The sequence below is a fragment of the Xiphophorus couchianus genome, chromosome 23 (genome assembly GCF_001444195.1).
Source record: "Xiphophorus couchianus chromosome 23, X_couchianus-1.0, whole genome shotgun sequence".
In the NCBI taxonomy this organism is placed as follows: Eukaryota; Metazoa; Chordata; class Actinopteri; order Cyprinodontiformes; family Poeciliidae; genus Xiphophorus; species Xiphophorus couchianus.
In genome coordinates, this window is record NC_040250.1 from 6549054 (window position 1) to 6564209 (window position 15156).

Consider the following 15156-nt stretch of genomic DNA (forward strand, 5'->3'; position numbering starts at 1 on the left):
ACATTTCCAACACATTATGACCACAAACTTCAGTGTTTTTTTTATTTAAGGTGTAACTAACCCGAATCGGTATCAAACGATATTAAACCTCAGATATCTGTATCGGTATCGAAAGTGAAAAAAATTAATCGGTGCATCCCCGATTCAGCTGGCAGAGACTTTTAGCTGCAACTCTGGCAAAAGGTGGTTTTATAAAGGACTGCCATGTTGGAGGAAAAATACAAAATACATTCAAATATGTGGAAATGTTCAATTAGTGTGAATACGTCTCCTGCTCTGTTTGTGTCAGTGCCGTTTGTACTTCATATAAAGGTTTAATAAACTACAAAAAGGTGTATTAATATAACTCTTCCCCTGACTTAAGGTTTTTTGTTGTAGCTAAAAAACAAAAAAATGCACCAAACTTGCAAGATTCTGGGAACAAAATGTTTCCATGCATCCCTGCTGCAAAGGAAACGGCTATAAAAGTTACATTCCAGGTTTTGCTGTCAACCACACATCACATAAAACTAAAGGTTGCTCAAATGCACTTCTGCTACAAACCAAAGAGGATTTCTGTCTCTCGCTGTTTGTCCCCTTTCTGCAGATTCTCGTGCGGCTCTGTTTATTGATTACACAGAACAAGCCTCTGAAACTCCTTCTCTCTGCTGGAGGCGAGCTGCTCCAGGCTTCATTATCAGCTACCTGCAGAACTGTTGGCAATCAGCTTGAATTATGGGCAACACGAGAGCCAGATTTTGACAAGGAAGATTAATGTTTGGAGTTAAAATCAGGCGACATCTCTGGTTGAGGCCTCTCGCCGTGATAAGTTGGAGTAAGAGCAGGAAAATGACTCCTGCGTGTTTGTGGAGGTCACTGCGTGTTGCACGGCAGTGACAGACTGTAACCTCATGCGTCCTTCCAAACTTCCCCCAATCATGTCCGAGGCAGAAAGTGATGAGTGCACAGTACTGTGGACAGCCGGGCCGCCTGGCTGCCCACTCGTCTATTCTGTAGCTCTCCATCTTTTATTTTTTTTCCTCTGCGAAAGTGAGCCAGTGAGCGAGTGACCTTCAACCACACCCAGTGGGAAGAAGACAAGAAGGGAAAGGAGATGAAGCAGCATGGAGAGAAAAAAAGAGAAGACGAAAGAAAAGCACATATGCTATTATAAAAAAATAAAACACTGGAGTGAGGAAAATGGAAAATCTCTCCTCTCTTGGAAGTCATCGGAGCGGGGAGCTGAATCTGACAAGAAAGATGACTCTCCATCGCTCTTCTCTCCAGTCTGATTAAACCTCTCACTCCACAATAAACCCAACACTCTGTAAGCCTCAGAAATGAGCAGAGCTGAGGACCTGAGCCCCGGCTAAAAATGTTAAAACCTTTAGGCTACAGCGACGCTGTGACATTCAAAATGTGTCTGACAAAGGAACCGAAATTGAATTCTTGAAGACGTAATGAGCCAGACGTTTCCAAAGATTCATTTTTCCCAACAAAATCTATCTGTGAAAATTCCCAATCCTCCTGTTTGAACACGCACAAAGCCGCCGAAAAGAAGTTAATCTAGAACAGAAGGATAATTTCCTCGTGTGACGAAGGAATGAGCAAACAGAAGAAGGGCTAATTAAAGTTGTAACATCTGCTTTTGGAGCTGTAACTCTGTCTGCAGGCTGGAAACATCTTTCGCTCCACTTCCGCTGCTTCTCCTTTAAGCGATGATGGGTAAAATAAGCTTTCTGCAGAAAAACAAAAAAAGGTTCTGAAAGCAGTGACGGTTTTTGATATGGGTCATATCCAAACCTCCCGTCGGTCAGCAGGAGGAACCAGATCTCAGGAAGAATAGGAATCCATCAGCTGCATCATAATGTTTGTTGAAACTCTTGTTTACAAGCATAGTTCATTAAAAGTCAGAAAAGCAAATATAATCTGAAACTGACATTTAAAGGTGCATCCTTGAACAGGTTAGGTTAGCTCTATGGGCGACGCAAAACATGTTTATTATATTTTTGTGCACAAAATCATTCTTAGATAATGAGATTTGAGCTTTTTTAGGGTGTCTTGTCACTTTAAATACAAATGAGTCGCTCCTGGCCACGCCCCCCAGTAAAAATGGCTGCCGACAGATACACAACTATACAACTGTACATCTTTGAAAAGCATTAGTAGAGCCTCCTGTACAATTGACAACAATGCAGCAAGTGGTTTTTGGATGGTAAGTCAACAACAAAACACTTGTCTTTTCCAGCAGCCATTGTACAGCACATACAGTGGTAAAACCGAACAACGGATCATCCGGGAAATGATGGACAGGGAGAATCTGACTAAAACTAACTGGATGTCAGACAAATTCTGGGGTTTATGTCTAATTACTTCCAAGCCCAAAACCGCAAACCGCGACTCATTAAATCTGCAAGCGACTTTAGAAAAAAACACAAAAAACAAAGGTGCTTATAATAATCGGACTTGGCGAGCGAAACTCAAAATAGTTCCTGTTTTTCCAGCAACAAAATGCGCATCTCCCTCTTCCCTCTATTGTTTGTTTCTGTCGCATAGAAACGGTGATTACTCCCCAAGACAAAATTAGATCACAATAGAAAATAGTAACGCATAGTGATTTTAATAGGTAACTGTAGTCTGACTACTGGATTTGAAACAGCAACTCGTTAGATTACTGGTTACTGAAAAAAGTGGTCCGACGTCAGCAACGCGTTATTGACGTCACTGGTCACGACATTGTGACAGTTTTAACAAATATGCAAAAAAAAAAAAAATCATAAAATTTACATACTGCACATTTAAATGTCCATATTTAATAATAATAATAATAAAAAAACTTACTGTCACGGTTGAGTTGTGAGTTCTTTAAAAAACAACAACAAAAAAACTAATGCATCTGGTAATAATTTCAAAACAAAAATCAAATTATTATTTTTTATTTCCATTGAGAAAACTCAGTTACCTTCAACATGCACGGTTTGCTCGCCCGGGGCCCCAAGAGCCGCTCTGCTTTCATTATTACAAACATCACAACTGTAAGTCGCTGCTCTGAAATATTCCTCCATTCCTGCTGAACTTTCCACAGCTGAGGAAGAGGAGGAGACGAAGAGGAGGAGGAGAAGGAGGAGGGGGAGAAACTGAAGGAGGGGTGGGAGGTCTGAGCTTTGAGCACGTAGCCTGCTTACAAATCACCACGACCGAAACTCAGCGTGCGGGAGTTCGCCTCGCACCTTGCAGATTTCCGCCGCTCCAACGCAGATGAGGATGATGCTGATGATGATGAAGCTCCACTTCTGAGCGACTTCCAGTCCAGTCCGCTCCGCACAGCCGGAGCCGCCGGAGCAGCAGGAGCAGCAGGAGCAGCAGGAGCAGCCTTCCTCCCCTCCTCCTCCTCCCTTTTCTCCTCCCCCGCTGCTGTGTCAAAAGATTAACAGACCCCCACACTGCAGGGAGGCGACAGCATTCGCAGATCCGGATCCAGATCAAGCCCTCTGCAGGGGAAAAAAACCCCCTCCAAAACCCGGAGCGTATAGGACCGAGCCGAACCGGGAAGGAAGACATCTGCGCTGAAAGCGAGGGGGGAAATCTTTTAACTATGAGACGAGTTTTTCTTTTTAATTCCTCAGCACCTTCATCACCGGGCTTCTCGGTGGAGCTCTTCCCGGAGCGTGAGCGGCCAAAGACCCGGACAGTGACACTTTTATCGGCTCATCATCGACACTAAAGGAGGGAGGGGGGATCCACTTATTGGCCACCCGACTGCGCTTCTAAATCACGCCAGGACGATTGAGCCCAAGTGCAATACGAATGGTTTGGGTAACTACAACCTCACTTTTTTCTAATTTATTTACAGTTATTATGTTCGTTTTTATAACATGTTGTAAAACTCAGAGCTGCAAGGCGGCTAATGACGGGGAAATGTAACTAAAACATCTGTTGATGTGGATTTATTGAGCTCTATTAAATTATTAGCTGTCTTGATGCCCTTGATGCTCCTCAGCCACCTGTGGTTGCTGAATTGTGCAATTTGGGGACGCCGAGTGACGGGTGTTTATGGAGATAAACTGCAGGTGCAGACAAATGAATCTTGGCTCCAACATGGCTTTTTCTGTCCACTCGGGAAGCACCAGATTTTAATAGAAAATGACTGGAAGTGGGGAAACCGGAGCCTCGCTTCATCTCTGTCAGAGATTTTAGCTGCTTTCTGGATGATTACTTGGACAACGCAACGCAGAGAGACAACACAAGGTTGATGAAACTGGTTCTTAGTGCTACCTGCGAGCGCACGGTAACTCATGCTTACTGTGAAATGGGCTGCCTCACCTTGTCAACAGCCGTGTCACTTCCCAGACAGCAAGAATGATGAATTTGGTCATTACCGATGAGCCCGGCTGGACAGGAGGGTTGTCATCCCTGCCTCTCAGTCAGAGCAGAATAAATTACACCGCACAGACATGGGAGGGGAGTGAAAACACAAACAGATTTCCAGATTTCCAGGGTGAGGATTCGCAGCCTGTGCAGGTGGAATAACTTAGCAGCAAACAGAGGCTGTGAACTTCTCCTCACCCACCCCTCCCTCCAGGCTGGACTTGTTCCCCGAGAAAACACAAGACACATTTAAAATTCCAATATCCACTCAACTGGCCGCCAGGAAATTCATTCAGGTTTCAGGGGATGATAATCAACCCGCTGAGAGACAAAAGGTGTCGTATCCAATGAGATGTTTCCGATCCGTCCTCCTCTACAGTCACTCTGAGTAAGATTTATCAGATCATTATAAAAGCCCAACCTTTGATTTTCTTCTGTAATACTCCTAACTTCTTCAACGTCAAGATTTTAAAAGGTTATGCTTGCGAAATTGCTTAAATTTTAACAATACCGCCTTTCAACTGCTCTTTTAATGACATCCAGGTCAACTAGAGTGTTTTTCCTCAACATGAGCCAAAATAATCACTCAAGTTTCAGCAACGAGGCGGTTCAAAGGGCTTTACATCATAAAAACAAAAGTTTCTCAGCCAACGATTGAGAAATCAGTAAAGAAAACATTACGTTTTGCAAACTGCCATCACTAAAATCATCAATACACAGCAAATATTTTGGTCAATGTTCCAGTTATTATGGACCTGAGGGGTCTGGAAGGCTGATAGAACAACATAAAGCCACCAGATGTTTCCCTCAATGAAAAGACAGAAAGTGTCAAAAGTTTGAAGAAATTTCCAAAACTGAAAATATCTGCATCTCCATTTTGTTACAATTTTTAACATTTTGAATTAATTGAAACACGGAAATGTAGAAAAAAAACCCTGTTTTTTGATTAAGTTTTGTCACTATGATGCAGTGTTTATTGGGCAAAACTGCAATGGAAAGAATTTTTTCACATCAAGCGAGTCACAATCAATAACTGAATGTTACCACTGGCAGAAACCATGAAGAAGAAGACAGGAAGTAGCTGCAGGATGTTTTTAATGAGTGAATAAGTTTGTTCATGTTTGACTTTAATTGTTTCTTATTTAATGGAAACAACGCAACCGCCAAATGATGTTTTTTTTTTTTACATTAAACTGAAAGATTTGCAGACATTTGTAATGAAAACGCAGCTGGCAAGTGAATGTTTTTAAACCACAATTTGAAAGCTTAGAGTTGCACATCTTAAATAGCTGACCTGAGACCAGGGTTTCCAGATCTGATGGACAGTTTTCAGCCCAAACAAAACGTAAAACCAAAAAATAAAAAAATATATGTATATTTACATAAAGAAACTTTTGCATGAAATCTTATGTGTCCTGTATGTCATTGACTGGATTTATAGACGTTTCAATCCTCAATTCAAAATGGTTGTCCTTCATTGTATTCTGACCAGAACCAGATCCGATTGGCACTGCAAAGGACTTGACTCTTAGAGTAACAGACTAGTTTTCTTTTTTTTTCTTGCGGCACTAAGTCCTTTTGAATTATAAAGTTGCAGCGGGATTTCTGTTTTACTGCTACATAGTGGCATTTAATTAACAAATGACTATGAATCACTGATGATGTCACGTTCGACAGTTTATACTCATTTAAAAACAAATGAACTAATAAAAGGATTGCAAAGAGACTGCTTTTTATAAAAATGTAAAGGTTTTGTGATTTTCTGTCACACAATGACGACTATTTTCCACCAAGTGTTGTGAAAATCAACCCAAATTTTAAAAACTCACTTTTATAAGAATTGGGAGTTAACATAGTTATTTGGTTGTGCTATTAAATAACCCTGCTTTAAATGCAGAGTGAGTTTTGGATCAACTTCCAGCAGGAAGACTCATATGGCGACGTAAAGTTTTGGTTTCCATTGCCGTAAACCTTAATCTTTAAAACAGATTTTTTCAGTTTTGTTTCAGTGTCACTTTTTAAAGTTGCATTAAAGTTTCATAAACCTTCTGAATGTGTTCACCATATTTTTTCTTTGCAAACCGAATCAACAGGGTTCAGGATATTTTCCCTAATCTGCGGAACATTTTTCATCACTGAAGTATCCGCATGAATAAATATAACATCACTATAGCTGTATTAATCAGTGATGTTATGTTATTATAGCAGCTGTTTGAATAATAATTTCTCTGTTTTAGACTACAACTGTTCCATCACATTTTTGCATAAATACTGTGATGCCACGAGAATCTCAAAGATGAATTTGGATTAATTCAGGCCAGGCTCGCTCGAGTGGATGGAAGTCACTTTCATTTCTTCATCACCTCCTCTTCCCTTGAGCTTATTTATGAACTATCACCATCATGCAGCAACACTTTATTAGCCATGCAGACAGCCCAAAAGGCCTATTAATCTTTCACTTACAGCTTTCCTAATGCACACATGCACCAATGTGTAAAACTCTCGGTTTTTCCTCCCAGCGGGGGGATCTGCTGTCGTCTTCAATGACTCAGGAAGGACAGGAAGGCGGCGGAGCGCCTTGGAGTTAGGGATGCGATGTGTCTTCCATCAGCGAGATATCAATACACGTTTTTCACTGGCAGACTGACAATCTGCAGCTCGATCAACTGTTAGGGCACGACCGAAACCCGTAATGATTTCATATGACAATGCGATCGATCCGCTGAAGGGTTGACACTGAACAGAGAAAGCGAACCGCGCTGCTGTGCTTTTCTTTTTTTTTTTACACCAAACACAACCGAGAGAGACTCCGGTTCGATTCTCCTGTAAAGTCAATGATCATTTCTCACTCCCGCAGATCGATGCTGTTTTTTATTCCGTCGGTGGTTGATGCACATTGTGAGCTGTTGCAAAATTACAGGATGAACCCTCCCAGTTCAGCCGCATTGGCATTGTCTCCGTGCAGTCACCCCGGCAGTGTACACAAAGCCACGAGACGAGCGCGTCTCCAAACAAATAGCAAGTTATCAATATTCATCTGAAGCGAGATGGGGGATTTGGAATGATTAAAGGCTGCAGCGCGGTATGAGAATAAACACGGCAGACTATTGAGGCAAAGAAAAAGCTTTGACAGGGCATCTAGCTCCCCCTGAATGCGATTAATTAATAATGAATGAGCTGATCATTGAAAAAGAAACAAGTAGAAACTTGTGGAAAAATCTGCGAATCAAAAAGAAGCAATCTTGGGTCCTTTATGGGAAATGAAGGGTATTTAATTCAAAGAACGGTGGACTAAAGATGTAAAATAAACAGTTTAATAGGCTTCCCAGCTTGAGTCATCAGAGTGTGTTGCTCTGGCCAAAGATGAAGGACGCTCGCTGCTTCTCCTCTGCAGCCAACGTCTTTAACCATAGCAACAGGCTTTAAAGTAGTTTACAGTTGGTTGGGAAATAATGCCGGAAAATAATCACGTCGTGTGATGCACATTTGTCACTTTTACTGGAACACAGATGGCTTGGCAGAGATGTAAATAAGTAAAACTTGTATAGCACCTTTAACAGGAAACCACAAAATGCTTTACATAAAACAATAAGATGCAAAACCACAGAAAATATAAAACAGCAGAAATAAAACACAATAAAACTGATTAAAAGCCAATTTGAACAAATGGGCGTCCAAAAAAAAGAGGAATTCTGAATTGATCAGCCCTGAAATCTGAGCATAGTGATGGACTCTGAACCTTCAGAGACACCTAAAGACGTTATAAACTCAGTCTTCTATCGAGTGAACATTACTTCCAGGATTAGAGGACTAATGTCTCAGCAAGATCTAGAGAAACTCATCCATGTGTTTATCTTTTGTCATATTAATTAGTGCAACAGTGTCTTCACAGGTCTGCATTAAAAAAAAAAAAAAAATCAATCCTCCAGCTGCAGCAGATCCAGAATGCTGCTGCTGCCGTTCTGACTAAAACCAGGAAGATAGAGCACATCACACCAGCTCTACAGTCCTTCACTGGCTCCCTGTAGCTCAGAGAATAGACTTTAAGATACTGTTGTTAGTTTATAAATCACTGAACGGTTTAGCATCATAACAAACTAAAGATCTGCTGTTGTCATAGCAACCTTCCAGACCTCTCAGGTCTTCTGGTTCTGGTTCTGCTCTGCATCCCCAGACCCAAACATGGAGAAGCAGCTTTCAGCTTCTATGCACCACATATCTGGAACAAACGTCCTGAAAACTGCAAAACAGTCAAAAATACTGAGTTCCTCTAAATCAGGACTAAAACTCACCGGGTTAGAGTTGCTTTTAAATAATAAATAAAACGTTCACCAACATATTTGACGTGTAGTGATGATTTTGATGATGGCACTCATCAAAATGTAATTTGTAAGCGGTTTTCTAAATAGTTCTCGTGACGTCTGACTTCCATTAAACTTTGTAACTGACAGCCACCTTAACAGGCGGTTGCTATGGGGTTGCTATGACAATAGTAAGACACAAGCTTAGCAGAGCTAGCTCTCTCCTGGTTCCTATCTAACTTGAATTACAACTACTACTCAAGTACAGTTTTTGAGTACTCTACCCACCTCTGTGTAAAGCCAAGATAAATATCAGTGATATTTACTGTAGTACTTACTGCTGAATTAGCTAAGCTACTGTAGCTTTTATCTGCTAGCTAACACAGTCATGTAGCCTGCATGTTTATTACTACATGTACTTCCTCTGCCAGTCACCAGAACCTTGTTTTTACACGAAGAGTTTGTACTTCCTTTACAAAGCCATTTAAATATTGATTGTATCCATGGATTTAACAAATGTGGCTTTAAATGTGTTCACTAAGTAGTAAACTATGACATCGTTTGATATAGGAAGCTGCTCGTCCCATTGACATATTTTCTTTGTCCGTCTCATACGGGTCGATCCCAACAGCAGCCATCTTGTTCATATATCTTTCTCTCGCACATTGGTCAAGAGTGTCCACATATTAGTTTCTTTTAGTTGGTCTCGAAGACATGGGTCCGTTATCCATTACACATCCACTTCAGATCAATTCAATTCAAAAATACTTCATTGATCCCAAAGGTAAATTAAATGTTGTTGTAATTCCTTAATTCAAATTGTTCAAAGAGTTATTGCAGATGATGATGGTTGTTGCAGGAAAGATCTCCTGTAGCAGTCTGCATTACTACGAATCTGAAGAAGCCTCTGACTGAAGATACTGAAGAGAGTCTCATGAAGAGGATGGTCATGGTTGTCCATATTAAGATGCTTACTAAGGCGGCGCAGATCACTTCCTGTTCAGACCTGTGGGAACTCTGGCTGTTTGGTGTCTTTTATGACTTTCTGTTTTTATGATGTAAAGAAATGAGCTACACCAATAAACTCGCCATCTGTCCTGCCTCTGTTCCAGGCATGGTGCCCACGCCCCAGGTGTGCGTATCAACCCTGGTCACGGTGAGCACGATGGCGGTGGTGGACCTCTACCTGCTGGAGCAGAGCATGCTGGGAGCTCGCGGCATGTCTGGACCCAGCGTGTGGCAGTACGTGGCGGTTCTGCTGGGCGACGCCTGCTTCCTGCTCGCCCTGCGCTTCGTCTCGGCCGGCGTGGTTTCCGAGGCGCAGTCGTCGCGCCGCGGTTTCGCCAACGCCCTGTGGTTCCTCTTCCTGTCGCTGCTGCAGCTGAAGCTCTTCTTCGTCTGCCACAACTACAGGCAGGAGCGGCGGCCGCCCGACCCGCTGGCCAGGAAGACGCTGACGCTGCTGCTGTCCATCTGCCTGCCCTCCCTGTTCCTCATCCTCACTGGCGCCGATCACATGACTCCTCAGCGCAGGAAGCAGGAAGTGCGGAGCAGGCTCCTGTGGGTCGTCGTCGACCTCCTGGACGTTCTGGACCTGCAGGCGGGGCTTTGGGAAGCCCAGGGCGGGTCTGGAGGCGTTGTTGAGCAGAGGCTGCCGATCTGGGCGGAAGGCCTTGTCTTCTTCTACTGCTACGCGCTTTTGCTGCTGCTGCCGTGCGTGGCGCTGACGGAGCTGGGCGCCACCGGGCTGCCCGGGCAGAGGGGCCCCCGCCGGGAGGCTCTGTACCCCTGGCTCAGCTTGGTCACCATCAACATCTTCACCCTGGCTCTTCGGGGAACCGGCATGCTGTGGTACAGAGACTCCCGCGTGTCGACTGTGTTTCTAGGGAAAAACTTACTGGCGCTGGCCGTGAAACTGAGCTCAGCCTGGGAGAAACACAAGCAGGAGCGTGGCGCTTCAGGGGCCAGAACCGTGGCTGGATCGGAACCAGATGCCACCACCGCGCCGCCGAGCCAGAACTCAGAGCAGGACGAGGGCCAGGCTCAGGGGAAAGCTCCTCCTGCTCATTTCCACACACTAACGCGCTCACAAAGCCACACTCTGTCCCACGTCAGCCTGGAGCCGACGGCGGCCCCTCTGGGGCCGTCTTTTATCTCCCATGAACTGTAGAGAATCACACCCAACATGCATGCATGCAAATACTGTATGTACGCACACAGAGGCGTCACAAGCCCTCCAGCAGACCGGAGCCGGCGTCGCCTCCCAGCAGATAACAGCGGCGGGCAGAACGTGAAGCTGTGGAAATGCATTTGGCACGCTCGTCTGTTCGTGCATTACATCGCGCTGGGAGCAACTTGAAATGCATTGTTGTGATTTGTGGGATTGCATTTTTAGAGTCAACACTGTGAGCAGCACTGCCAGACTGTAAAGCGTGTTGTAGAGATGTTGAAGCCTAGTGAGTACTCTCTGTTGTATAATGGAGGCTTAACTGCCTTACCTCTCTCAGTTTGTTGTCCTCTTGACAAATATATTTTTAAACTTATTTCTACTTCTTGTTAAATATCCGTTAGTAACGAAGTTGAATTTTTACAGTTCTTTGGAGAAACTGGATCATTAGATGCCAAAATCTGTGCTGTGACCTTTCAGAACGCATTTTCTGTCATTCCACATTAGAAAGATTTAATACAGAGACGAGGTGATGCTTCCTTCGGTACCAAAGAGGCAAGATTGAACATCTAAATGAAGAAAAGTCCCACTGTACCCTTCTGCACTGTGGTTTATTGTTTTAATGTAAAGTTTAACCCAGGTGATGTTTCCCTGGTTAGGTAATTCACAATTCATTTTATGTGAATAAAAAGTAGAAAGATTAGTCGGAACAATGGTAATATAATGTATAATGGGAAAAATACGTTTAGAACATGTTGGTAAAAGTATTTCTAATGGGCCTTTGAAATTCACACAATTAATGCAAAAAGTCTAGAAAGAAATGAAAACGATCACGTCCATAAGATAAGTTATTTATAATAAGTAAATAAGAAAAAAACATATCATGCAATGAGACAAAGAAAGCCAAAAAACAGCTGAAATAAATCCTGATTTCTTCCCATCACTGCAAATTTATATCAACTAGTTCAGCTTTAATTGATGGCCTATGAAAAGATTTCTCATTACAGAGTAAAGAGCTCCCTTAAAACCTTATTGTTGCAAAACTAAGATATACTTCTAACCATATGAATGTCCCAGTTAGCACTATTCCAGATTATTCTGTAATCTGGAAGTGGAAACAGCATATTTTTATTATGATCAAGTATTAATGCAATATTTCTGACAGAGAAGTGGGAAGACTAATCTAAAGACGAATTAAACCGAACAAAGTTTCCATTGAAATGATAAATTCACTCAACTACAATGGCGTTTGTACACACTCACAGCACAAGACTCCACTGCTGAAGAAAAAACCTAATTTGGTCAGATGGGGCCAAAACTATTTGAATGTGAGGAAGAATAGAAATCTCCATCATCCCAAAAACACAACACAAACGAAAGGTTGGAGGTGGAAGCATCATGATGTGTGGCTACTTTTCAGCATTTTTGGGAACATATCGTTTATCATTTATCGTGAGAAAATTCTTTAAAACTTTTTGATACATTTCGGTTATTGATGTTAAATAAAAAAAACCAAAACTTACATTATGGTTGAAAATGTTTTTTTTGTTATTTTCTCAGCATCAATGAACATTAGTAAATTCAAAAACATAATAAAATGCAGCTACTGTGTGCAGCTTAGTGATGTAATTTACACTTTTCAGTAAGTAGGTGATGAAGGCTTTTTGAATGGGAACATTGTCTGTGTTTTTGGTGCCATGAATGCTGTTCCATGCTGTCACAGCCAAACAATTGATTAAAAATTTTTTTTATCTTAATCGTTATCACAATAGTACAATAAAATATCGCAATAAAACCTTCAAGTCCATATCGTTCACTCCTAGTACAGACTAGTTTCTCTAAAAAAGATATTGAATAAATCTTAATTTCCCATTTGTTATTCCACTTTACTAATTTTTTGGACTAGCTTGTGCTGCTTCTTTTCTATATGTGTGGTTTTACTGGGCTGGTTACTGACATACTGGTGTGACTTTCATGTGAATGGGCCCATTAGGAACATATGTACTGGGAACAGCCTGTGTTCTATACTTATTTTCCCCAGTAACTGCTAATGTGATCAGGATGCCTTCTGGGCGCCTCACTTTGAAGAGTTTCTGGATGCGTCCCACTGGAAGAAAACCTCCGGGCTGACCCAGAACGCGCTGAAGGGAACACATCTCCCTTCCGGCCCAGAAATGCTCCAGAACCCCCTATGGGCTTATTACCTCCACAAGAAGTGGGAAGGAATGCTGGATGGAAGTACAAAGTTTTACTTTTAGTACTTGTATCTTATTTTAGGGGATCTTATAACTTCTAGGATGCTTCTAGTCACTTTTGGTCACTTTTTGATTAACACAAAACAACAAATAAAATATAAACATAATGGCACAAAAGGAAGTTTGTCAAATTATCTGAAAGGCTTTCTGTCTTTCGTTCTCCATGATCAGAACAGACTGAGCGTCACTTAGAGAGATCTGCTAAATACATTTATCAGTCAGTGTGACATCAGATCATTGTGTTTGTTTTAACAGACTGTTGGGCTTGTTGCTCCAGTTCCTCCTGTCTGGATAAAACTTTGGAGGAACCAGGAGTTGTTTTAGTTCAGGGAAAATCTGAAGCTGCATCTTTGCTGTGACTTGCATACTAAGTCAGAAACCCTGAAGTGATTTTAGCTCAGTGAGAAGCAAAAGTTTACTTCCACAAAAAGACTTTTGTAAAAGCCCTAAAATGCGTTGTGTTTCTTTAAAAATCTTAATGACCGAATGATTATTTTTTCAGATCTTTCAAAGTTTTGTTTTGACTTTGGCTGCTTTTTCACTTTTGTCATTTTAGATGAATTATGCCAGATTCATTGGATGGACAGATTGATACTCGGATGTTGGTTGGTTGGTTGGTTGGTTGGTTGGTTGGTTGGATGGATGAACCATTGGATGGTATGATGGACGGATGGATGCATGGATGGATTAAAGAATGGGTGGACATACAATTTGATGGATGGATGATTGGATGGATGGACGGACGGATGGATGGATGGGCAATAAAACAGAAAACCCCAAAAGTCTGTAAATCAAATATTTTGTTTTTCTGAAAAACTGCCAGGTTTTTCCAGACTGAAAGTGAAAATGATTCCCTGTGGGTCGGAAACATGAACCTGAAGGTCATCAGACGGACGATTCGTCTCTCAGGCTGGATTTTTCTCTGATTTCTAAAAGACATTCTGAAACCATCCATCTGCTTTGGTTTGTCCATTTCAGAAGGACAACGCCGTTAAAAACAAAGTCGGTCAGAAAGCAGCCAAAGTCTAATGAAAACCATGTAAGACTTCAGAACCACTTTAAAAGATTACAAGGAAGTCTGGCTCCTTATCCTAAATCATTCAACTCTGACTTTAAATAGAAAAACTAAGACGTCAGTATGAAAGATGCCGTCTCTCAGTCTGTTTGCATGTCAAGCAGAACCCGAACCACACAAAACGCAGGTATTTTACTACGCTGTTTACAGAAATTGAGTAATCCCTTTACTGTTTTTTAAAACCACGTTTGATGTGATTTGTACTTATCGCAGAGTCTGTCAGTCAAAAACAAGAAGTAGAAAAAAAAACATCTGCTTGTTGGAGCTTCTGATCTCTTAAGATCAAAGTTTTGGTTTCATTTTTTATTTCAGGAGTGATGGAGCCTTTCATCTGTAAATGTATCGAGACGTTGGGCGTCACAGGGTTGACATCTGCTGTACGGTTAAAAGTGCCTTGTTTCCTCATGGAGCGACGAGAGGCTCACCTGTTCGGTGCACCATGTGGAACTGGGTCAAAAACTGTGAGCTGGTTTCTGATGCACATTCAGGGTGAAAACTAATAAACGTGTCTCATATCCACCGGATGTCGACACTTCATTTGGGTTTGTCAGGTGATGAATAAATACTGGTTTTAAAGCTAAAGCTGAGTTACAGATTTGTTCTGTTTTGGTTTTTGTTAACTAATCATTAAAAACATTGGTAAATCATCAATTAATTGTGATTAATCACATTTTTCGAACAGCTTTGGTAGGGCTGGAAATTAATAAATAATATATATATATATATATATATATATATCACGATAGACATGTGGTCAAAGTTGGTTAGTAATTAGTTACATTTACGTGACCAACTATTTTGAAAAAGACAATTTGAGTATTTTTAAATTCAAATTCAAAAATGCTTTATTAATGACAAACGGAAATTAAATAATTAAATAATTATTTAACTTAATTAAATAATTATAGCAACTATTTAATTTGATTAAATAATTATTTAATTTAATAATTAAATAAAACAATGACTATAATTATTTCATCATATTAAATAGTTATTGCAATTATTTAATTA

General features: G+C 41.3%; 2 protein-coding genes across 4 annotated transcripts in view; one reads left to right on the plus strand and one right to left on the minus strand.

The window, feature by feature from the left end:
- Positions 1–15156, minus strand: part of mrpl11 (mitochondrial ribosomal protein L11) — a 77579-nt gene that overhangs the window by 16589 nt on the left and 45834 nt on the right. The gene's annotated exons all lie outside the window — the stretch shown is intronic.
- Positions 3286–14732, plus strand: tmem265 (transmembrane protein 265). 2 transcript variants are annotated; one of them, XR_003594453.1, is made up of 3 exons: positions 3286–3795; positions 9761–11104; positions 14458–14732. XR_003594453.1 is itself a non-coding variant. In XM_028009443.1 (2 exons), exon 2 carries the CDS (start codon positions 9763–9765, stop codon positions 10816–10818), a length of 1056 nt encoding a protein of 351 aa, XP_027865244.1. In that variant the 5' UTR covers positions 3286–3795; positions 9761–9762; the 3' UTR covers positions 10819–14732. The 2 variants fall into 2 exon arrangements, 1 of the variants encoding a protein (XP_027865244.1); XM_028009443.1 differs by having other exon boundaries at positions 9761–14732.

Bases quoted from the DNA above. Each gene is read 5' to 3' on its own strand.
- tmem265 (XM_028009443.1), top strand. From the start codon at position 9,763: ATGGTGCCCACGCCCCAGGTGTGCGTATCAACCCTGGTCACGGTGAGC.